This window comes from Meriones unguiculatus, chromosome 8 (assembly GCF_030254825.1).
Source record: "Meriones unguiculatus strain TT.TT164.6M chromosome 8, Bangor_MerUng_6.1, whole genome shotgun sequence".
NCBI lineage: Eukaryota > Metazoa > Chordata > Mammalia > Rodentia > Muridae > Meriones > Meriones unguiculatus.
Window position 1 is genome coordinate 61,461,044 of NC_083356.1, and position 25,314 is coordinate 61,486,357.

Sequence of the window (25,314 nt, forward strand, 5' to 3'; positions counted from 1 at the left end):
CCTAATTATAAACAAATGGTGCGAAGGCACTGCGCCGGTCCTAAAGGCTCACTCCTAGAGCAGCTCTCAGGAGGCGCACTGCGCCGGTCCTAGACGAACCATTCTCTCTAGCTGAGGGTTAGATGCAGCTCCCCCTTCTTGGGTGAGGAATCAAAGGATTCGGAAGTAAGAGACTGCTCGGGAGACCAGCAAGGTGTAGCCCTGAACACCGTGCTGTAGAGCTGGGGCGCCCCCGAGTCCTGCTTTAGGCCGCTGGGCCGCCGCCACTCTCATGATTATGTTTGTTTTCTTCACCTACATTGTTTAAATACAGCAATTAAAAATACATTAACCACCTTGTGATTTTCGTTTAAATGAAATCAATTTAAATAATGAGCCAAAGGCATTTGTTTTTGTAATAGTTTTTAAATTACTTGTAATGTAGTGTAATATGCCACCAGGTCTGTGGAGAGTTGAGGCGGGGTGCAGGGACACAGAGACCAAGTTTATGAAGATTAAACTTCATCCCGGAGGCAACAAGGAGCATTAGCTTTCTAAAATTCGGCTGGCGCGGAATAACCATGGATTTATGGGACGCCGCGCGCTACCTGCGTAAACACTGTGTAGTGATCAGAACAGTGCACTCTGCACATTCACCGCCTCAGACTCTTGGCTGCTCTTCGTGGTGAGGACATCCCAGATCTTCTCTTCTCGCTCCCATGAGGCACACAGTGTAACTGCTAATGATGCCGCTCTCCTGTGCTGTTGGAACGGGAGCGCCTTCCCCTTGTATTTGCTCCTCCTCAACCTTTGCAGCCAATGTGGGTGGAAATGCCCTCTGCACTAAGGGTGTGTGGTAAATGTTTAGGACACAACTGGAGAGAGCGAGTCCAACTGGGAATCTGCTGAAATAGTCACGATAGAGATGAAAAGATAAAACCAGAGCAGTGGGAAACCAGATTAAGCTGTTTTTTAAGGGTTTATGTCATGCCCCTCGGGTCTTTTAAAAAGCAGCATCTCTGGTGTTTCCTGGAGCCATCAGATCGGCCCAGGGGCCCGTAGATGTAGCTTTCACAGCCTGATTGATGATCTAACCAGACATGGACAGCTAACCAGCCAGGACCCTCTTGTGATTCCAGGCTGCTTTGGCAGGAGGCACCACCATGATCATTGATTTCGCCATTCCTCAGAAAGGCGGCTCCCTCATTGAGGCCTTTGAGACCTGGCGCAACTGGGCAGACCCCAAAGTCTGCTGTGACTACAGTCTGCACGTGGCGGTGACATGGTGGAGTGACAAGGTAAGGCAGCTGGCTTCCAATTTGCTCCATTTGGTCCCCTTTTCTGTTGCTCTGTATGAAAGCAAGAAACTGGAAGTCAAATGGCAAACCCCGGTGATGCCCTGCCTCAGGGGTGACTGGGACTGGAGGGGGGAATTTCACTGCAAATTCCTCTGAATCTGTTGAAATCTGAGTACTGGGAAAGATTACAAGTAAAACATCATATAAAGCACACAGTGGAAAGCCATTATGCCTGTTCACAGCGGCATCATCCTGTATTTGATCCAGGAATTGTCTCCTCTGATTCCCAACTTCCACACACCTGGAATTTTTAATTTGTGAGAAAGACAGCAAAGAAATTCTAAGCTTAGAATTTCTTCAAGTGGGAGGCCTCCATTCCCACACTTGACAGGAGGAGACAAGCTAGGATCCCTTATTCCAAGGCCCCAGCTGTGTGGCTCTGCTGTTGTTATCACCTGAGAACCATCTATAGCACACCTCAAAACACCCTTCCATGCCTGATAGTTATTGAGAACATGAGAAAGATGGTAAGATTCAGATGGAAAAGATGATTTTTGAGAGCCATTAAAATATTTGCTGAAATCTACTGAAAGTATGTGTGTGTGTGTGTGCGTGTGTGTGTGTGTGTGTGCGTGCGTGTGTGTGTGTGTGTGCGCGCGCGCGCGTGCGTGCGTGTGTGTGTGTGTGTGTGTGTGTGTGCGCATGCATGCGCACCTTGGAAGAAAATTTCCCCTGGATTTAAATCCTGACTCATTTCTTCGTATTGACTTTATTCAGAAATTTTAGGGGTGGGAGGAGGGTGAGGTGATATTATTGACTAGGTCATACACCAGCCTCCCTTTCAGATACCAAATGACATAGAACAAGGACCAATCTGTAACGGGTAACCCAGCAGACATCCTTCCAAGGGTTCCAGTCCACTGCTCGAGTTGATTTTTCTCCCCAAATGATGTCTAAGTGATGAGTTTTGTCTACTTTACATGTTTAAAAGCAAGCCTTCCTTTCTTTCATCCCGACCTACCTCTTTTCTTCATTCCCTTCTTCCTCCCTTTCTTTCCTCTTCACTCTTGTCCTCCCTCTCTTATTTTATGAGAGCAAAGGCAATAATGTTAGCCTTTACCAATCCTTTTCATACTTTAACAAGTACATAGATTCCCCAAATACAGGTCCTTTTGTGTTGCTGTAACCAAGTGCTTAATATAGACTCAAACAATAGAAACTTACTGTCTTGTCTGAAGGATAGAATGCCAAGGTACACATCCAGCTGATTGGGTTGTCCTCCAGGCTGTGACCAAGGCTCTACCCCATGCTTTTCCAGCAGCTTCTGGCTATCTGTGGTAATTTCTGTGAGCCTTGCAGAAGGAGCATTCTGGCTTCTGTTTACATCCCCTTGCACATGCCTGCATCTCAGGTTCCTCTTTCCCAAGGGCACCAGTCATCTGGGATTACAATGTACGCCAATGACATCATTATAACCAATTACGTCTGCAGTAACCAGGCTTCTAAACAAGGGCTTAGGACTTTACCATAGGGTTAGAGGGCACACAAGTCAATTTGTTAAAACGTTTTTCCTTGTATGAAGATTCTTTGTAATCTTTTTATTGAAAATAGATTTTTCCCTCCTGATTACAGTTTACCCTCCCTCTACTCCTCACACTTCCTCTCCATCTCCCCTCACATCCAGACCCTTCTGTCTCTCATTAGAAAAGAACAGGCTTCTAAGAGATAATAATAATTTTTGTTGTTGTTGTTTTTATTCTTGTTTGTTTTCCAAGACAGAGTTTCTCTGTGTATCCTTGACTATCATTGAACTCTGTAGTCTGGGCTGGCCTGAAACTCAGAGATCCTCCTGCCTCTGCCTCCTGGGTGCTGGGATCAAAAGTATACACCACCGCCTCCCAGTACAAAATAAAATATATTAAGATAAAACAAAAACTATCGCACTGAAGTTGACAAAACAAACCAACATTCGGAAAAGAGCCCAAGAGAAGGCACATGAATCAAAGACTCACTCATTTGAACACTCAGGAGTCCCAAATAAACACTGAACTGGAAGCCATACTATGCACACAGAGGACTTGGTGCAGACCTGTGAAGGCCTGCTCCCATCTCTGTGGCCTCATATCAGATTTTCTTATGTTGATTAGGAGGGCCTTGTTTTCTTGGCGTCCTCCACCCCCTCCAGCTCTTACACTCTTTCCTCTTCTGCTGCTGGATTCTGAGGGAGGGATTTGATGGAGACATCCCATTTAGGGCTGAGTGTTCCGAGGTCTCTCACTCTCAGCGCAATGTCTGGCTGTGGCTCTCTGTTCACCTCTGCTGCAGGAGGAAGCTTGTGTAATGATGGTTGAGCAAGGCGCTGATCATAAGTCTGGGATACCCCACAAGTCAGTTTGTAATAGTTGGCGAGACTGTCTGCATTGTCATCTTTAACAGAGAGAGGGGCCAGCTACCAAGTCCCATGCAGGCCTTGCCCTTGCCCTCTTGCCTGTACCTTTGAGAGGTGAGATTTCATTGTGTGTTAACATGTCTAGCTTGGCACATTTTGTTGTTTCTTTGAGACAGGGTCTCTCTACCTAGCTAGCATGACTGCCCTGGATAAGTCTGGAGCTCATAGAGATTCACCTGCTTCGGCCCGCTAAGTGCTGCGATTAAAGGCAGCACCACCACACCCAGCAGTGAAAGTTAACCTTTGTCTGTGTATTTACTCCAAGAATTGTTGATGCTATTTTCCGCCTCAGGTTTGTCTGGGGAGGGGTGTTCTGTTATATTATGGGTGTATACAGTTGTCTGGATAGTTTAAAGAGCAGTTTAAAAAAAAAAAAGATAAATGGATTAGTTAATACTGTCCCAAAGAAGGGCTCTTTAACTTTTAGCAACAATGTCCATTCTTGGCACTTCCCTCTGCACCTGCATATCCGGCTCTCTGCCTATTTTTCTAAGAACTAGACCTACACAGAGGGATTTCACTCAAAATCAGGACGTGGATATGGGAGCAAATGGACACATGTTTGTCAGCTCTGGCTGCTGTAACAGCACACCAGAGGCTGGGTGGTTTAGTAGCAGAATTCTCAGAGCCCGAGGCAGGACTGGAAGGGCTAGCTGCCCAGGAGGCTTCTCTTTCTGACTGCGGACAGCCATCTTATCACTTCATCCTCTCTGAGGCTCCCCTCTGTGCCAAGGCTTGGTCCCTGTCTGAACCAAGTTGGAGGAAATTAGCTATGAGCAACACTCAAGCTGTGCTTGCTGTGTGTTTACCTATGGAAGTGTGTGTTAACCTGTAGAAGTTCCAATAATTTTCCTTTGAAAGTCCTCATCCGTTTTGAGACTTGCATTGGTCCTTCGGTGTCTCTTACTGGGTAGTCTTGACCTGTTTACTTCTGACAGTTGACAACCTTGAAGATCCCCAAGCTATGGCTAGTCCAGAAGCTGGCCAGTTGTGACCTCACACCTCCCAGCTGTTCTGCCAGGGCGCTACAGCACAACACTTGGTCTGTGCCTCCTCAGGCGAATCTGGTCCTCTGAGACTCACCCTGTGGCTTTGAGGTCTGAGCCCCAGCTCTTACCATACATAGTTTGAGATCTTCTAGACCCATGTTTGCAACTGTTGCCACTTTTTTAGAACAGTCTCCTCAAATTGCAAGATGGATGCAGGGAACTTTAGATTCAAGAATAGAAATAAAGTACTTCAGGGAAAGCTCTTCATTCTTCCATGACTTCCGGCCTCACAGCAGCAGCCGGTCATCAGGTGAAATGGGATAGAGCTTGGGAGAAAGTCGGTGGATTTAACTGCATGTTCCTGAGGTCAACTGTCACCCTCATGTTTTGCTTGCTTTTTTTCTGAATGTAATCTTTGAGGAATGATGAAATTATCACTTAAGGGGCATGTTGTTGTATCTGTCACCCACTAGGTAAAAGAAGAAATGAAAACCCTCGCCCAAGAGAAAGGCGTTAACTCCTTCAAGATGTTCATGGCCTACAAGGATGTGTACATGGTACAAGATGAAGAGATGCATGCAGCCTTCTCTCAGTGTAAGGAGGTCGGTGCAATCGCCCAGGTGCACGCTGAGAACGGAGTCCTGATTGCAGAGGTGAGGGTGCACATTCCAGCCCTTCCACAGACAGGAAAATAGCTGCTGTTTAAGACATTCGGTCCAAGGAGGTAGACTCAGCACACGCAAGGGCAGAAGTTAAGTCACTGGTTACCTGTGCCACATAAATGCCAGAGATGGCTCACTTGTCACTGTCTTTGATTTTAGTCAGTGGGTCTGCATGGTTGGGAGAATTCTCCTTTTCTGACCAGCTGCTTATATTCCATTTTTAAAAAATGTACTGCTACAAAAATATGAGATATTTTCTTTTACATTTATTTATTTGTGTGTGTGAGAGACAGTGTGTGTGTGTGTGTGTGTGTGTGTGTGTGTGTGCTGAGTACATGCAGATGCCTGTAGAGGACAGAAGAAGCTGGACCCCCTGAACTGTTACAGACAACTGTGAGCTGCCATGTGGGTGCTGGGAACTGAACCTGTGTCCTCTAGAGAAGAAGCCAGTGCCCTTAGCTGCTTAGCCATCTCTCCAGCCCTTGTAAACCATTTCTGTTATGTCCCTCAGCACTGGCTTGTTTTCTGGGTTTTCAGAGGCTCAGGCTGCTGGTGAGTGCTAATGTGTGGACATCTGATGAAGTGAGCAGTGTCTCAGGCAGTATTTTCAGAGACTGGGAAGAATCTAGATGATATTTATTTCTCGTGTTACTTCCATTCATAATGGCCAAAGGGTACATCATCTCCAGGATTTAAAGAGCTGTCTCTAACCCTTTACATTAGCTGGTTGTTTTTCCTTCCTCCAGGCTTAGTTCCCATTAAAGTAAGATTGCAACTCAGTAGCCAGAGGCAGTGGAAAGAATGAGAAGGGAGAGTGCGAGCTATAAACTCAAACAGACCAGAGTTTAAATGAGACTTCCTGGCTGTGTGACACCGGCAAGCAGCGTCATTCCTCTGAATCTTGGCTTGCAGCCCTTTTTGTGAAAGAAAGAAAATTTTGAAGAAATAATGAATCTGTTATCATTAGTGGACTGAGTTGAGGGGCAGTGGAGACTGACTCAGGAAAAAAAGAAAACTCACTAAACACTACATTGTATGACTCGCTTCAGCAAGGGTCTCAAGTAGGTCTACTTTGTTTGAATTACTATGCTAAGTCTCAAGCACTGACTGTGCTTCCTACAGAATATGAGTGAACGAATCTGGTTGTTTCAGGGCTGGGACAGACAGACAGACAGACGGGGGCAGAGACCAGAGGACAAACTCAAATGTCATTCTTCAGGAGCCAGTCTGCTTTGTTTTGGAGATAGGGTCTCTCGCTGACTGGGAATTCAATCAGGCCAGCCTGGCTGCGTGGACCCCGTGGATCCACCTGTCTCCGCCCAGCCCCAGCGTTACAGGCCATCCACCATCGTGGCTGGCTGTTTCACGTAGGGTCTGTGGCTTGAGCTTGGGATGTCACGGCTGCACCTTGTCAGCCAGCAGACGCTGCTGATAAAATGATGCACACCGGGACGCTGCTCATGTCCACCTACAGCTGTGAAATCTAAAAGTCTATAGGGACCTTCCGTTTCCAATAAAAGAGCGTTTGTCATTAATAACCCTTCCTGTTATCCTTTTACGTTCTTGCCGCCCTTTTAGGGAGCAAAGAAGATGCTGGCGTTGGGGATAACAGGCCCCGAGGGGCATGAGCTGTGCCGCCCCGAAGCAGTGGAGGCGGAGGCCACCTTGAGAGCCATCACCATCGCCAGCGCCGTGAACTGCCCTCTGTACGTTGTGCACGTGATGAGCAAATCTGCGGCGAAGGTGATAGCTGACGCGAGGAGAGAAGGTGATCCTCAGCGGTCCCCCCCCCCCCGGGGTCAGCGAGCTAGCAGGACACACAGGCCACCTGCTTAGTAACGGGGAAGCAGAAGAGTGTGGTAATACTGGGCAAAGACGGGTGGAAGCCACATATGTGCATATTCAGGGAGCTTAGGTCTCACTGGAGCGCCCACCCCCCTGGCCGAACGCAGGCAGTCCCGCAGTGGGAGGCGTCATCGTTGACGTCCCTCCAAAAACGACAGCAGGTGGATAACGAACCTTCTTAAAAGCCGTGAGATGGGTTTGGTGTGCTTAATTGCCACCGAAATAGGTTTGTTGAAACCACTTGTTGCAAGAAGGTTTAGTAAAGATTTTGTAAACCGTGTTCACTTTTAAAATGTAATCATGTGTTAGGAATATGGTTACTTTCGAGCGAGCTCACAGTCTTACCACCAGCTATTACAGAACCCCTTCCCTTCTACACGCCCCCTTGAAACTGCTCCCGCCCCTCACCAAAACAAAAGTAGCGGAAACCCCAAGCTGCAGTTCTAGCTTTCTCCACCAGATGGTGATGTTGCCAGCTCCACGGAGTTGGTAAGGCTTGCTTTTTTCTATAGCACAGCCAGGACACGAGGTTAGAACTCTAGGTGCCACAGATAACTATTAATCTTAAGTCAGGCATTTTGATTAGATTTTAAATTAGTTTTACTTCTTGAATGTGGGAACTGTTTATAACTTTACATTAGTATAAGTTTCAAAACTAAATACAAAAATTGTCCAAAGAAGTTTTTTTCCCTTCTAGCTTTTTGTCATATCCCACAAGAAATATCTATATCTTATTTTTTTTCTTTATTTCCTTCATAAAACAAAAAGCAAAGAAAAACAAACAACAGCAACAACAAAAAAAAAAAAAAAAAAAAAAACCCTGTAGTATTCTGTCCCTTACTGCTTTTTCTCTTAGAAATCTGTCCCAGAGGTCAGCTCCCAGAGGGTGGGTTTTTATTGTTCTCATTTGTAGCTCTGGAATATGCTGCTCTGTTTATTCAAATAGTCCTCCAGTGGCGAGTGCTTGGTCTATTGCAGGCCGTGGCTCTTACAGTTAGCACCACAGCGGTCCCCTTCTGCAGAGACTCTCTGGTATTTGTAGGAGGTGTGTGGCTTCTCTCTTGCCTCTGTAAGACATTACTCCAAGATTAGTGACTTAAAAATGAACTTGTTATTCGGTTGGTCTAGATGTCAGAGTTTCCAGTCTGGAGTGTTCTCTCCTTTCCCAGCACCAGGGCCTCCTCAGGTACCTCAGTGCAGGGCTCCTGCCTTCCTAACCCTTTAAAGGCAACCGTGCTGGACGGAGTGCTATTGCCAGCCTTTCCTGGATGGCCTCTTGCCTCCCTCCTTCACTTTAAGGATTCTTGTATAACACTGAGCCAGCTGCATTCATTTAGAAGTGACCTCCCCGTCTCAGGGTCTTAATCACAGCTACACAGTCCCTTTCACTACATTAAGTAACATATGAACGAACTATGAATTGGCGTGTGGACATTTTTAAGGTTCAGTTATGTGCCTAACAGAAAAGGGCTTCTTCTAGGAGGAGAATTGCTGGTCAAAGATTAAATGGACATGCAGCTTTTTAGATACTGCTAGATTAATTTCCTGAGCCGGAAGCACGGGATGGTTTAAATACCACCAAGCATGCTGGGTAACTTGGATTTACAGTAAGGATTACTTGTAAAACATACCTGAGTGCCCAATTGTCAAAGAAACAGTTGTGCCTCAGAATGACTCAGTGTGAGGTAGTCCGCTCTGTGAATGCAGTCTCTTCTGGGTAAGCAGGACATGTGATCAAGGAGGACCCAGAAGGAAGAGGAGCTAGACTAACAGACCCAAACTGTTCCCATGGTTACCACATCAGTCTACCCAAAAACAGACCCGGGAATGGTGATGGCTAAGAGCTCATGTATCACAATGGCCTTCTGTGAAGGATTCAGCTACCCTCACTGTAATTCATTATCCTCCAACATCATTTCTGAACATGGAAGTACAATAAAGACCTGCTATTTGTAAACTTGTTTAAATAAGGAATAATTTATTCTTATGACTGTATATGAAAAATCTATAAATAGCTTGGTGGCCCACCTCTTTCTTCCTGGTCCCTGACACTCATGGTGGGTCCCTAGAATGTGACACTGCATGGCCTAACACGCAGAGGCTTGGCCCATTCCAGACCCTCTGAACCCATCCTGCATGCCTAACAGAGACTCCAGGTGGTTCAAATGAGATTAAAGTCAGAACCAGACACAAAGGAGGGACTGTCAAATCACTAATTCCCTGTATTGTCACTTAGGGATATAATACTGTTAAATCAGTTGACAACTGTTTACCCAAAAAAGGCTGAGTTCATAACAGCTAACACTACATGTACATCACAGAATAGGACTCTAGACCATTTATAACTTCGGGTTTTATTCCTCATTTTATCTTAATTTATTCTTGCCTTGCATTGTCACTAGAATAGTTCAAGTTCAACTTTGTAACTGTTTTGTGACAGATGACGTTGAGGCATGGGTGGAGCTCAAGATGACCTTAAAGGATAGGTCTGTAGGTGCAGCCCAAGTCCACCACGCCCAGGCTAAACCTTCTCTGCGATTCTCTGCTAAGGCACACGGCCTAGAGTTGCAGTTGATTCGATGTTTTTAAAAAATGAACTGGCCTGGGGGGTTTGAACTCGTGCTTGAAAACTGCATTGAAGACATAATCATTATCTTAGCGTTTGGGACTTATTGAAAGGATGGAGGTGGCGAGAACGAATTTGCTAAGGCATTCACCAGAAAGTCAGCTAGCACTCATCTCTTTGGGGCTAGCGATTTTGGCCACCTCCACTTTTAGTTTTAAATAGCTACCTTCAAGATTCTAGACTGTGAGTGTGTAACAGTGACTTAAAATCCGAGTCCTATCAATTGTTTTCCAACCATGGAAAATGCGCAACTTAGCTCGTGTAGATCCTACCTGCCACCTGAGTTTGGCTAATTCTAATTGCCACTTCAAGTGACATAGGGTTTTGTGCCTGGCTAGTGCTTTCAGTGAAACTCCAGAAATGTCTTCGCCAGCCCCCTCTCTTGCCCTAGGCTGCAGGAGGAACTCGGGGCGCCATTGTCACTGCATTATTATTATTATCTTGGAATGACAGTGTTCTTCTCAGCCTTCACTTCCTTCCTGTCTGTCACTCCCCTGCTTTGTCTATAGGCTAAGCCCAGCGTTTGAATGTGGTGTGGGAGTGTGACACATTCTTCTCTGGTGAAACAATCGGTGGGGAGAGAAATGTATCCACTCAGGGAGGTGCAAGTTGGGACTATTCACATCAACTCACGGAGAAGCGATTTCAAGAGCCAAGGTCAAGTGCATTTCCTTCACGCCAGTAAGGCTCCAAAGCACACCTAATTTTAGTTGGCTACATATTTAGTCCATTGTTGTCTTATAAAGTTTCTTGGTTTTCCTGGAATTTCTCCAGTTAGTTCATTTAAAATAGGTTCAGAAAATAACAGCATGAGCTGCTTCCAGCCTTTTCTTTCTGCTTTCCATTAGACAGAAGCAGCTACTTTGGCAAGGAGGTTTGTCTCAAGTTCCCAGGGATAACCTTCCTCCCTCCCTCTCTGCCTGCTTCCCTGCCAGCCTGCCTCAATTTCTCTTTTCCTTGCTTCCTGTCTTTTGTCTGCAGGTGGAACCAGGGCCTTGTAAACAGCACACAGGCCTGGAGGTGTGGTGATGAATCCCCAGTCCCTCCCACAGCTTGACAGAGCCTAAGTCCACTGTGTGGCTCAGACCCTTTGATGTCCTAGGCTGGGTGTATGGGTTCTTGTCCTCATATTTCCACTTTCTTGAATACTTTGAGAATTCTCAGGTCATTTTTTTTAAAAAGCAATGTGTGTAAAAAGGTGACATTTCTAATTTTCCTCAAGTTTGTTCAATGATTTGAATGAGCACAGAATTCTAGGTCATAAACTACTTCTGGAAAATGACAGCACAATTCCTTTCTGCGCTGTTACCAATACAGTATAATTGTTTTCTTTTTCTCTCTGACTGGTATTACTGTCTGGAATACTCTCATTTTTTCCCCTATCATAGAGATAAAGAAATTTCATTAAGCTCACATTAGGTCATAAGATTTAAATAATTCACCTTTATATTTAGGGTATATTTTAATCTGAAAGCTGATTTTTTATTCTGAAATTTTATTCTGTCATTTCTTCCATATTTATTTACTCTGCTTACTTATTTACTTTCCCCATAATCTACCCCAGCAACATCTTCATTTCCTTCCACTCTTTTCTTTTCTTACAAAACAAACAAACAAACAAAAAAACCCAAAAAACCCTCAAGATTTTGCTCAATATTTTACAAAATGACTTTGTTTGTTTCCCTGCCTTTCTAATGGACTTTTGTCTTGGTGCTCTTTTCTGTTTATTCCTTCTCTCTTTTTAAAAATGTTTTTCTTTTAATTAGAGATAGTGTCTTAATATCTCTAAGAATACTAATGAGGCTTTAAAATTCTCTTTCGTTTCCTATTTGTTTGCTGGTTGGCTGGTTTTTGTTTTCGTTTTTTTTAAATAAATTCTTAGTCTTTTTTCCATGGTTCAGACAGTAAGAGCACTTGCTCTACAAACATAAAGACCCAACTTCCAGCCCTAGTGCCCACATAAAAAGCCAGGGGCCATCGTCTGTGGTGAGGGCGCCAGCATTGGGGATGGCATTTGCTGGGGAGGCGGCAGACACTGGCTCTCAAGAGCTCCCCGCCAGGGAAGGCTATCAAAAAAGCGAAGTGGGTGTAGGGTGTATACTCTCATGCACACACACCACACATACCCAACATTCTTAGCCTTCCTTTTTTGGGCAATTTGTTTTTAACAATTTTTACTTATTATACTGTGTGTGTGTGTGTGTGTGTGTGTGTGTGTGTGTGTGTGTGTGCGAGCACGTGTGTGATGTATGTAGATGCTGTGGTACACATGTGGAGGTCAGAGGATGACTGTGGATTCTCTCTTTACACATTTATGTGAGTTCTGGGGATCAAACTTAGACCACCAGGCTTGTTCTGCAGGTGCCTGCAGAGTCTGCTGGTCCACTGGCTTACCTGTTCTTTAAGCATCTGGTGGCTCTTGGCTGTCACTGTGTCCATTACTGGAGAGTTCAGGTGCACACTGGGCGGCACGGGCTGGAGAGTGAGTGCTGTGGCTAGAGGGGCCGTGGTCGTTGGGAGCTTCGGTAGTATACAGGTGTGAGGTCTTTTCTTTGTCTGTCTGCTCTTGTTTTTTCCAGACAGGGTTTCTCTGTGCAGTCTTGGCTGTCCTGGACTCACTTTGTAGACCAGGCTGGCCTCGAACTAAACAGAGATCTGCCTGCCTCTGCCTCCATGATGCTGGGATTACAGGTACACACAGAGCCCAGCTCCTCTCCTCCCCTTCTCATCTCCTCCCCTCCTCCTGTTACCCTTCCTCCCCTCCTCACCTACTGCGTTTTCACCGGTCTCTCTCTGCTGATTTGAATTCCGACCTCACTCTCTAATTTCCCTTATCAGTGATCCCATCCTGTGTGCTTTCTGTCTCCCTCAGAGCCTATGGAGCCTCTGGGCATCTGTGGCTCCTCTTCCTTCTGGGATCCGGTCCCTCCCTTTCAGCCGTTTCTTCAGGTGCTGCCACAGACTGGGAAGTAATCCCAAATTTAGGCTTCCCTTGAGTTGGAACCTTGATGCTTTTTTCTAGCATTCTTCACTTATGATGAAGTGAATGTCCAGGTACAGGAAAAGGAATAGAACTGTCAGGGTCAACTCATCCATCTTAGTCTTAGAGCTCTTTTGCTGTGAAGAGATGCCCTAACCATGGCAACTCTTACAAGGGAAAATAATTCACTGGGGCTGGCTTCCAGTTTCAGAAGTTTAGTCCATTGTCATCATGGCAGGAAGCATGCAGCATGCAGGCAGACACGGTGCTGGAGAAGGAGCTGAGAGTTCCACATCTGGACCCACAGGCAGCAGGAAGCGACAGTGACACTGGCCAGAATTGAGCTTCCGAGACCTCAAAGCCCACCCCCTGGTGACACACCTCCTCCAACAAGGTCGCACCTCCCAAGTTTGCCAGTCCCTATGAGCCTGTAGGGCCATTTTTTTCAAACTACCCCATCCCCCACAGGTGTATAGCTATATCATAGTGAAAAATGCATTTAGTCCAACTTCAAAAGTCCCCATGGCCTATCACAGTCTCGACACTGTTCAAAAGTCCAAAGTTCAAAGTCTCTTCTGAGACTTGTGCCATCTCTTAACTGTAATCCCCTGTAAAATCAAAATGAAAAAACAGACCACACACCTCCAACATATAATGGCACAGGATACACATTACGGCTCCAAAAAGAAGCATAGTGAAGGAATATTTGACCAAAAACCAGCTGAACAAACTCAAACTCCGCATGTCCGTGTCTGATGTCCAAGTCCCTCACGCTGCACAAGGCTGAGTTGCCCTTGTCCCTTTCTTTCTTCAGCCTTGCTTGGCCTGAGCTGGGTAACCGAAATAGCTGAGTTCCCACTCATCCCTCTTGTGCTAAGCCACTTGTGCTTAAGGAAACACAGAAGTCTGTCCCAAGAGTTTTCTCAGAGAGGCCAAGCTGAAAGCTGGATATACCCACTACTCTTTTGACTCACTCAAAAGTCCTGGTCAGGGCTGGAGAGTTGGTTCAGCAGTTAAGAGTAACTGGCTGTTCTTCCAGAGATCCTGAGTTCAATTCCCAGCACCCACATGGTGGCTCACAACCACCTGTAATAGGATTTGATCCTTTCTTCTAGCTGCGTAAAAACAGATCACTCAAACATAAAAATAAATAAATATTTTTAAAAAGAAGTTCTGGTCAGCCCAGCCCAGACTTGACCTGCTCTCTGTCATCTAGTTTTAATTTTGCTTGCTGAGATGAGGGTCTCTGTATAGCCCAGGCTAGCCTTGATTTCATGATCTTTCTGCTTCAGCCTCTGGAGTTTTGGCATTACAGGTGCAAACAACCCCCAGTCATGGCCTAGTCTTTTTCCAAACAGTGCATGTGCCTGTGTGAGCCTCTGACAGGAGTGATTATTCTAATCTCACTAGCTTTCCAGCCACAGCGCTGAACATGGGGTTCTCAATGACCTATTAGAAAACACATTGTAACCTTGTTGGAGCAGGTGTGGCCTTGCTGGAGTAGGTGTGACCTTGTTGGGGTAGGTGTGGCCTTGCTGGAGTAGGTGTGACCTTGTTGGGGTAGGTGTGGCCTTGCTGGAGTAGGTATGGCCTTGTTGGGGTAGGTGTGACCTTGTTGGGGTAGGTGTGGCCTTGTTGGGGTAGGTGTGGCCTTGCTGGAATAGGTGTGGCCTTGTTGGAGGAAGTATGTCAGTGTGCAAGCTTTGTGGTCTAGGGCCTCAGAAGCTCAAGTCAAGTCTTCTTGCTGCCTACCAATGCAGAAGTAGAACTCTCAGCTCCTTCTCCAGCACCATGTCTTCCTGTTTCCCATCATGATGATAATGGACTAAGCCTCTGAAACTGTAAGCCACCCCCAATTAAATGTTTTTCCTCATAAAAGTTTCCGTGGTCATGGTGTCTCTTCACATCAATAAAACCCTAACTAAGACAGAAGCCCACCATCCTTAACTTGTTTTGACACATCTTATTAAAATTCAACAATACTGTATACCCAAGCTCCTGTCTTTAGGAGGCAAGCATGCATATTGTTTGACCATATTGATGAAACATGTTCTTTAGGCTTCTCATAAACAGCAGGTTACAGGGTACAAATGTGCAGCCGGTGCTCTGGTCTGGACGGGATTTTGCTAGACTGAAGTCCTGTTAGTTCTTAAGCCCCTCAGAGCGAGCTGGCCTGGTGTTTGCTTTGCCGTTTATTTGGTTGCTCGTCCTTTGAACGGGTCTTGGTCTCCGACAGCAGGTCTTCCTATGCCAGCTTACTGTTGTAGGACATAAAGTTCTCACAATGCACAGAAGACCACATCCTCTCAAGTGGTCAGGCTCTTTGTTTGAGAATAGCATCAGGCCAAATCTTGTTTCTTCTACACTTACAGAGCACCGTCTCCGTGGCCAGGCTGGGAAGGGTGATGTGGGGCCGAGTCGAGGGGAATTGGAATCTCACCTTGTCTCTTTTCTTCCTTGGTCTTCCACATCTGATTATCTCATTGTTTTTTAAATCTAGGAAAATGTATACTTCAAGTAGTTGAAAACTGGCCATTTAAGAGCATTTCAAAATCTGGAATTGTGTGGCTCTGAAGAAAACTGCATCTATGGAGTGTGTAGAGTTCTTACGGCTCCTGTCACAGAGTACCACAGCTCATGGTGTAAACAGCAGGGATCAGTCTTTCCCGGGTCCTGGATATGAGAAATCTGAGCTCTGGAGGAAGCCATATCCCAGGCCAAGACCAGGCTGTGTCCCAGACCTCACTTCTTGGCTCCATCAGGAGGCCCTTCTGCTCTGCTTTCCACGTGTCCCTTCTGTTGGTCTATGTGTTCTAATTCCCACTTCTTATAGGACCCCAGTCTTATAGAGTAGTCTCTACCCCGCTGACCTCACTTTAATTTCATTACTTCTATAAAGACTTTATTCAATATGTATGAAGACTTCTTGAATTTTGGTATGTGGTGGCTTGAATGAGAATGGTCCCCATAGGCTCATAGGTTTGAATACTCAGGCCTCAGTTTGTGGAACTGTTCAGGAAGGTTTAGAAGGTGTGGCCTTGTTGGAGGAGGTGTATCACTAGAAACTAGGTATTGAGGTTTCAAACAACCCATGCTGTTTCCAGAATATTCTCTGCTTCCTGCTGCCACGCCTTTCCTCCTCCATCATGGACTCTTGCCCTCTACAACTGTAATCCCAAATAAATGCTTTTTTCTTTGAGTTCCCTTAGTTGTGGTGCTTTTATCTCAGTGTAGAGCAAAGGAAGCCAGGATGGGAAATTGGGTAATCACTTGGTTACATCCACAGATAGCTTGTGGTTGACTGAAAATATTTAAGAATACATGCTCTTTACCAGGGAACAAAAATGATGCTTTTCTTAATAGCAATGTGGATATATGGTCCCGTGTCTAACAAGGGCTACGCCACCGCTGATAAGTCTGGCAAATCAGTTAGGTTCATTGAACATCAATTTCTTCATTCCTCAAACCAGCATGAGGTGTTGCTGTGAGGTCATGTGCAAGAGTTTTGAAGGTTATACAGTCTATACTTAAGGCAGCAATTTCTCTTGCCTTATTTTTAGCTCAAATCTTCCAGGACTTACAATTAGGTTGGATTTTGTAATTTGAATCTTCAATTTGTGGATTACCAGACTCTGTTTTCTTTTTCCTTTATAGTTTTTTATGTGAGTCTTGATCTTTTGAAAATTGTGGAAGAGAGCAAAGAGCCATTCTGAATTTTTATTGTTAATTTTTTTATTCATAAATATGTAGTGAGAATAAAGATGAAAATGGGCCCTTTAATGAAGAGCTTGTATACACTGAAGAAGCAGCCTGTCATGTTTGAAAGGGGCTAAGCCCTTCTGAGGAAATTACCTGTCATCTGCGTCTGAAGCAGCCCTGCCAGACTTGCACTAGCTGCTGACATTTAATTTTTCCCGAGAGCTATTAAGATGGTGGAAGTTTGGGAGCTGCACTCCCGTATCATCTCAGTGTGCCAAGTGATTGAACAGAATGTGTGACAGGACCTTTCCTTGATGATGAAGCACCACAAAAAATCCTGAGTTGGCACCTCATGAAGAGACTGCAAATCAAGTCAGAGTCCAAGCAACTGGGAGAGCCACTGTGGGAACAGCAAGTTCTCTTAGGGGCTGCACAGAGAGACTGCGTCGTCTTGGTCTCGCTGTAGTTTCTCCCAGTTCCCTACTCATGACAGCTGTCTATCCCGCATGCCACACACAGATACTAACGTTGCTGCTCTCTTCTGGGGACAGGGCCGTTAGGAGTGGGGGTAGCGGGCGTGGGGGAGTGTCTCAGGGAGGCAAGGTTGGGGTCTTCCGGAAACCACTTTGACAGGCCGTGGCAGGGCCCTCAAGTCAAATTCTGAGGCTTCAGCAAGCCTGACTTTGTTTCCTAGGCTAGCTGGAGGAAAGGCTGGAGAGGAGGCATTATTTGTGAGATAATAGGGTGCTGCATTTCCATTTTGAGGACTCAGGCAGCTGGTGGCCATCCACTGCATGTGCTCTCTAAGGAAGTCAGTTAATTTCAGTTATCTATCTGGATTGTAACTAAAATCCAGCATCTGGTCAACCAAAGTGAGCTCATTTGGCATGCTAGCATCTCCTCACCATGCACTCTTTTTTTTTTTCTTGATTGCTTGCATGTGATGAGATTGATGCCAGTGAATCTATTATTCTGACAAATGCTAATCAGATAGCAGCCTGATTTTAAATTCAAATTCACTGTGCACTATTAAGTTTTCCAACATTGTGTGCTTTGGATGGCCTCATTTGCATGATTTTTTAAGTGTGCATTTTGGGCTACGATTTTATTATCTGAGTGTTCTTTTACTGAATATAAGTCTCCTGAGAAAGTTCTTCTTGAGAGTGTGAAGAGGTTATAGATCAGTCAGCAGCAGAGAAACACCACGGTTGAAGTCCATACAGCTACATTAATGCTGGGCTGTCATCTAGCTAGATTGCATAGAAGTTGAGACCACTGACTCAAAATTCCTGGGTTCAAATCCCATCTCTTTCACTGCACATAGAAGAAATGTATATAAACTGAGTAGCTGTAGGGAAACTATGTAATCCCGTAGCTTTATCTTTTAATTGAAATAGTGATAACGTTTCAGATTTTAAGATTGCATTATAAACACACCTTCAGCCCCCAGCATCCTCTGGGTGATGCTTCATTAACAGTGGAGCTGAAATTGGAGCGGTTTCCAACTACTGGCTTCTATCTTTGGCTCTGTCTCCACTAGATAGCCTTTTCACTCGGGGGCACTCAGTGTCATAACAGAAAAAGAAAAGAGAGAAGAATCCACAGTGGTTTTAGTAATCTCTGCTTAGAAGTGAAACATGCTGTTTGCATCTCATCTAATTGACCCAAACAATCACATAGCCCAACCTGATGTCAAGTAACTGGAGAAAAATCTGTACCTTGCAATGCATGTGACCAGAATACAATAAACACTCGACAATTATCAGTTGTTAACTATCAAGTCCTGTTCACAGAAGTAAGATGAGGGATTGGGTTCTATGATGCCATAGTAACAGCCTCTTCTGGGACAGAGAAGACCACCTGTGTGCTTGGCAGATGGTTTCCTTAAAAGTGCATTACGGGCCTGAACCATGCCTTTGAACCTTCCAGGAAAGGTGGTCTATGGGGAGCCGATTGCAGCTGGTCTCGGCACTGATGGCACACACTACTGGAGTGAAGAATGGCGTCACGCAGCCCACCACGTCATGGGTCCTCCGCTCAGACCGGATCCTTCAACACCGGGCTTTCTCATGAATCTGTTGGCTAAGTAATGAGTTTTTAGATGACTGTGAAGTATTTGCATGGGAGATAATTCTTATCAGTCTCTTCTTTGGGTGGAGAAGAGCTTGTCATAAATCTGCAGATCCATGGACCTTGTGGTCTTCTCTACTGTTTGACCCATGGTATCTGGGGGCAGAAAACACTGGACTATATAAGCTGATGTGATCTAGGGACTGGGTTGATGGAATACCCCTTTTTAGTCATTTTGGACATTCTAACATGTCCCATTCATATCTTCCCAGATTTTAATTAATGGGGAGTTTTCCACAGTAGACTGCACAAGAATCCGCTTGTCCTTTCCTTTTAAATTCCTTCTACCTTCACACTTCTATATCCCAGAGATTAGTTATGAACCAAATTGGGGTTTTTGTCCCTGGTGATAGAGCTGTTCTACATCTGTGTTCATAACAGTGTGGGCATCTGTCACAGGGCTCTGGAGGACCTGCCTTCATTGCCAGGTGGACAATGATGATATATCGTGTGTGGATTCTACTCACAAGAAATTTCCACCTCCAGTGTTCCTAGTGACCCTGCTGTTAGCATTCTCAGGTCCATACAACTACCAGTTTCTAGATGGGACAAGCTCATATCCATGGGCTCATAAGTCTTGGTGCAGAGTCTAGCATGCACCTTATCATTTGACAGATCATTTCTTCTTCAAACTAGCCATCTTCCTAAGAAATAGAAAAACAGTAAAAGACAGGCTTGCCTAGGACTCTGCATTATAATCCTTTAGGGGTTCTCAAAAAGTGCTTCTGAAGATAGACAGAAGGGAGGTGAGGAATGTACTAGAAATTCAGTGCCCCTCTGACTCCTTGGCATTCCATGGAGAAGATGCTCAGAGAGCTCAGAGACACGGAGGAGATTCCTCCTCCCTGTGCTACCCACCCAGCTCCTCTGCCTTCCTTTCTTTTCCATTCTGTGCAGTGGCGACCTGACCACCACGGGGAGCGACAACTGCACTTTCAACACCTGCCAAAAGGCTCTAGGGAAGGACGACTTTACGAAGATTCCCAACGGGGTGAACGGCGTTGAGGACCGGATGTCGGTGGTATGGGAAAAGGGCGTGGTGAGTTTCACAGGAATGAGCCTGGTTCACTCAGAATCATGTCATTTGGGGCACAAAGAGGCATGAACCTTTACAGAAAGAGCTCTCTCTCTCTCCCTTTCTTTCTCTCTCTCTGTCTTTCTCTACCTCTATGTCTGTCTGTCTGTCTGTCTGTCTCTGTCTCTCATTCTCTCTCTCAAACAGGGAATCACCAGTCTCTCTCATCTCCGCTCCGCCCTCCTCCAGGCGTCAAGCAGTCGGTTTCATAGCTCAGCTCTCATGTGCTGTAGCACTTTGCAGAGACGCCGGGCATCGACTTAGACTGGGTCCACATAGGCTTATTCTTTACGTGCCATTAATGTAAATATTTGAGAGGATGGAATATTAAATTTGCTGTCTGAAATTATATAGATAATGAAATCTGTGGGCAAAGTGATTTTTAAAACTAATAATAAATGAAGAAAAGTGATTTTTAAGACTAATAATAAATGAAAAACTATAAAGTCTCTTTTTCACGATGAGCAAAATCACACAGACAGGCACCAACCTGTCTATCCAGGTAACATGTGCAGTTATAAAGATCTGGGAGATAGGTAGCCCTAAGGTTCCCACTCCCAAGCTTTTCAAAGACCCTTCTCTTAGACAATACATTAATCGTATTTCACACTTGAAAATTCTCTTTGATTAGTTTCTCCCGTATCTACTACCATTTTTAATCCTCATTGTCCTACTTAGGGTTTCTATTGTTGTGATAAAATGCCACGACCAAGAGCAGCTTAGGGAAGGAAGGGTTTATTTTGCTTACACTTCCACATCATAGTTCATTATTGAAGGGCAGGAACTCAAACAAGGCAGGAACCTGGAGGCAGGAGCTGATGCAGAGGCCCTAAGGTGCTGCTCACTGGTGTGCTGGTGATGGCCTTGTTCAGCCTGCTTGTCTACAGAATCCAGGACCATCATCCCAGGAAGAGAACCACCCGCCGTGGGTTGGGCTCCCTCACTATCGATCGCTAGTTAAGAAAATGCCCTATGAACTCAGTCCTCAGTAAGGGGAGTAAGGGCTGACTTGGACATAGACTCTGCTGCCTGCTTTTTGATCGCTTTCCCCTGGTGGGGCTGCCTTGTCAGGTCACAGGGGAAGAGGATGCATTCAGTCGTGATATGTCTTGGTATGCAGGAGGGCAGGGGCTCCCTTCTCTGAGGAGTAGGGGAGGGGAATAGGGAGAACCAACTGGGAGGGAAGGTGGGACTGAGAGGAGAGAAGGGAGGGAGCTATGATAGCAATGTAAAGTGAATAAATAAAAAGAAAATGCCCTACATCTGGATCTTACGGACGCATTTTCTTAATTGAGGCTCCCTCCTTTCACGTAACTCTAGCTGTGTCAAGTTGACCTAAAACTGGCCAGCACATTCATTATCCACTGAATCCCACTAATTTTATTTTCAGAATGCCTCCTCACTTCCATATTCATGGCTGCTATATAACTGGAGGCTCAAATGTTGTTTGGACCAGTCCAGTAGTCCCAAAGCTCATCTCCTTATTCTCAGTCATCACCTGCTCTGATATGGCCTACCCTGACTTACCAGTCATAAGTGAAGGTCTGCTCATGTTACTTTCTTCTCAAAAACAGCGTTGCCCATTACTGAAAGGTAGTATTTAAGCAATCGATTTAGTACAAGCATCTTCAAAACATCTCTCTAGTCCTAGCTTCTGTTGATCTTCTTCCTTGGCCCCTTTCTCTACCTGTAATTCTCACCATCCCTAATGATTCTCCCTTTCTTTCTCCTTGCTTAAATATTCTAAATTATAGTCCAACTTTTCTCCTTAAACCTGTTATTACAGTAACACCTTTATGACAGATTTTCATAATATATTATAGTTTCCTATGTATAAAGATATATTTATATACATATTTAAATATTATCTTCAAAATAATTAAGTATTTTTCCAATAACATGCAGGAAACTGTATAATTTTCTGAAACAGTAAGATGATTTACTTCTGGTGATAATAGAAATAATAAATAAATCTTAAGGGCAGTCTTGTTATATACACACATAAGCCCACATATATAAGGGTTCTAGATTTAAAAAAATTTAAATAGCTTTCCAATATTTTTGTGTCATATACATTTAAATTATATAAAACTGTACCTCTTGTGTTTATCTTTTATCTTCTGAAGGCACTGTCACCTAATTTAAAAACATCATAACCTATCTTGTTATTAACTATTTAGCATTTTACCTGATATTTACATAATCACCTCAAGTCTGTAATAAATATGGTAGATCATGAATATCATTATGATAGTAGAAAACCTTAAATGGAAATAGAAAATGCTATTATCAGCATTCAGCTGTGGTGAGTAATAGACTTGGATGGTCTGGGGGCAGGTGGGAAGGAAACAGTGGGTTTGTGTTTTAATCTGATAGGGTTTCTGAGAAGCCGTCCTCAGGCTTCCAGAAGCCACCGTCTTCAGCGATGCTGCGACTGGTTTACACTGAGCATGCAAGGATGTCTCTCCTTGATGCAGGAAGTGAGATACAGTTCTGCTTGGGTTAACAGATGAAAGTCTTTCACTTTATCCCCAGAAGCAGTTTCAATGTTTGGTCATCACAGCAAATGCATCTTCTTTGAATTGGTTTACAGCACAGTGGTAAAATGGATGAAAACAGATTTGTGGCAGTTACCAGCACAAATGCAGCTAAAATCTTCAATCTTTATCCAAAAAAAGGAAGGATAGCTGTGGGCTCAGATGCTGACATTGTGATCTGGGACCCACAAGCTACAAGGTAAGCCTGAAATCTTGTGTTACCTGGTTTTACCCTTGAAGAAAAGCACTAACTCGCAAAGACATTTTGCCTTGGCCTTTACCAGCCTTTGCTTATCAGGTAATTTATTTTGCTGTGCTCAGGAATTCTAATCCTGTGCAGAAGATAAAGGTTTTAATGTACAAATGTTTCTTTGTTTTTCTTGGCATAGAGGCTGCAAAAGTTGTGTGAACCTGCTGGGAATGGTATGCATAGAAAGGCACTATGAACTTGCCATCCCAGAGCCTGGCAAATGCCCGCATTCACACAGAGAGAATGTGCGGAGCCCTGAAGAAAATAAAAGGCTTAATTTGAAAAGAACTGAATTGGAAACTCAAAATAATTACAGCCTTTTAACAGCTTTGAGATAGAAAGATTCCAACACAAAAGACATCACTTTTAGTAAGCCAGACTTTCCAGATGCCCAGCCGCAGCCTGCCATTCCCATTAGGCTTAAGCCCTTTGTTCTCAGGTTCCATAAGTCTGTGTTAATATTGGGGGTCTGCCAAACTCCACCAATTCAAAAGAGCATTTTACGGAGGCTGAATTTCTGCTAAGTTCTTGTAACATGTTGTCCCCAACAGAGCTTGCTCGCTCATTTGTCCTTGTTGGTAAACACTCTGGGAGGAAACGCCACACACTAACATTTGTGTGATCGTGTGTGCATACGTGGAAATTTGATGGCCCTTCTGCCTTCATTATGTGACATTTATTCAAGGTCTAGTTTTTATCAGAGCAAAAGTGAATAGTTTCTGGGAAGTGATACTGTCACAAAGATACAGCTTCAACGGAAATGCCCTTGGCCACCTTCTGGGAAAAAGAAATGGCCATTTGGAATTTGGAACATGAAGGGAACTACTATGGCTGAGAGCCTAGAAACAAACCCCAGATGGTCTTTTCGTGGTTGGCACTATCCTCAGGACACTCATTGTCCTTACCTAGGGATCAGTTTGTGGGATTGGCAGGCCATGGTCACAGCAGGTAGCCTTTGGCCAACACTCCAGCATATCACCTCATTGCTGCTTTAAAATTCATGCAAAGCAGTAAAAAGCTGTGTACCTTAAGTCAGGAAATTTCCTGGGCTAACAGCCAGTCACAACCGAGGGTCTTTGTTGTTAAGTTAGTGCCCGATTAAGCTAAATGTAGATAGGCTTTCTACTAGTCTAGGAACACTCATGGGACTCCGGATGAGCTGTGCTGGCTGTGCTCTGCAGAGCTCCTGAGTCTCCAAGTTTCACTCTGCAGGGCCCACTATTGCCCAGCAACCATCCTCTTGCTGCAATTCAAGTAATTAAGGCCACTGCTCCAAGGTTGCAACCAGGTTGGTCTTTTGAAATATCTGTGGCTTATGAAGATCACAAGGTTTAGTTAGAAAACCTAGAAATTCTCAAGATTCCTCTCTTCTGGAAGGAATATGTGAAAAGTGATGATTTTGAATTCATCCTGTTTGAATCATCAAAATAATAATTAGTAACACTTTGGACAAGTCAGTGGGGCCAAAGATACATCGTATCTAAGATGTCATTCATCAGGAAAGACCAAGAAAGTTCTTGAGAAAGGTAATGAGAAAACTGTTAAGTGTGAAGAATATGCAAGGTTTGATCTGTGGGCTGTGAGCCCATTGCTTTGACTTTTAAACCTGTACATTTTCCAGAAGCTAAGCACCTGGTACTGTATGCCGTTCCTCATGCTCTATTTTTTTATCCAGTGGGGAGGGGCAGTCGAATTCTATTCTGTGTTTTTCTGTGTCAAAGTGGAAATAAAAGAAAGATTCTCCATTGAACTATGCAACCCTCCAGAAGAATTCCTAACCTCAGGGAGAGTACCGGGAGGCCACGTCTAAATTTTATACACGTGTATATGTGTATATATATTTTTTCAATAAAAAGTGGGAATGGGTTGCATACATGTGTTTACATGTCACATATATGTATATGTATACGTAACCCATTCCCATTTTTTAATTGAAAATAGATTCTTGTCATATTCTATATTCTAGTTATGGTTTCCTCTTCCTTAGCTCCTCCTAGACCCCTTCCTATTCTCTATCCACTCAAATCCACACTCTGTTTTTACTCTTTTATTAGCATACAAACAGGTACTAAATAATAATAACAATAAAATAATGTAAAATAAAAAAAAACAAGCTAGAACAGAAAGAAGCAAACAAACTAACAAGAGAAAAAGAGCTAAAGAGAAATCACAGGAAACACATATAGATGCAGAGACACATTTACACATGAAGAAATCTTATAAAAATACAATACTGGAAACCATAATGTATATATATGCAAAAGACCAGTAAGGGGGAAAAAAGAAAGAAGGAAGAAAGGAAGGAAAAACAGGAAGGAAGAGAGAGAGAAAAAAAGAATATCTCCCGACGAAGCATTATGAAACAAGGAGCCTCTAAAAATGCCCCCAAGTTTGTTTTGAGTTGCTGCAGCTCTTCTTTTTAACCCTCCGCCTGGGCGTCTCCAGAAGGGCTGGGGCTGAGAGTCCTTGGCTGTTTTGAGTTCTGCAGATCACACCAGCTCAGGTACAAAGAATTGTCTTCCTCACACAACTGGACAAAGAGAAGTGACCAGAATGCAAGGTTGTGAATAATTCACTCTCTTTATTTACCACACTGTGCTGCTTGGTGGGTATTTATAGGCTGTGATCATGCCTCCCTGAGTCATGCCTCAGGCTATACAAATTTAGGTCACTTTCTCACAAGCTCCAGTTCCTACTCTCTGTAACATTGTTTTGTCCCTCCTGTCCTAGTCACTTGCTGCATAATGAGCCAGATGTGTAGTTGTTTTTTTAATGGTCTATGTATTACTTAATTT

General features: G+C 44.3%; 1 protein-coding gene across 7 annotated transcripts in view; it reads left to right on the forward strand.

The window, feature by feature from the left end:
- Window positions 1–25,314, forward strand: part of Dpys (dihydropyrimidinase) — a 74,110-nt gene that overhangs the window by 11,984 nt on the left and 36,812 nt on the right. For 6 of the 7 annotated variants that reach the window (XM_060389517.1, XM_060389518.1, XM_021656468.2 and 3 more), the window contains exons 2-7: window positions 1,119–1,277; window positions 5,189–5,368; window positions 6,956–7,145; window positions 18,457–18,613; window positions 19,555–19,696; window positions 22,326–22,468. In XM_060389517.1, coding sequence (XP_060245500.1) covers window positions 1,119–1,277; window positions 5,189–5,368; window positions 6,956–7,145; window positions 18,457–18,613; window positions 19,555–19,696; window positions 22,326–22,468 — 971 coding nt within the window. Of the gene's footprint in view, window positions 1–1,118; window positions 1,278–5,188; window positions 5,369–6,955; window positions 7,146–18,456; window positions 18,614–19,554; window positions 19,697–22,325; window positions 22,469–22,658; window positions 24,270–25,314 lie in introns of those variants that run through there. The other variant, XM_060389521.1, reaches the window with a different exon arrangement.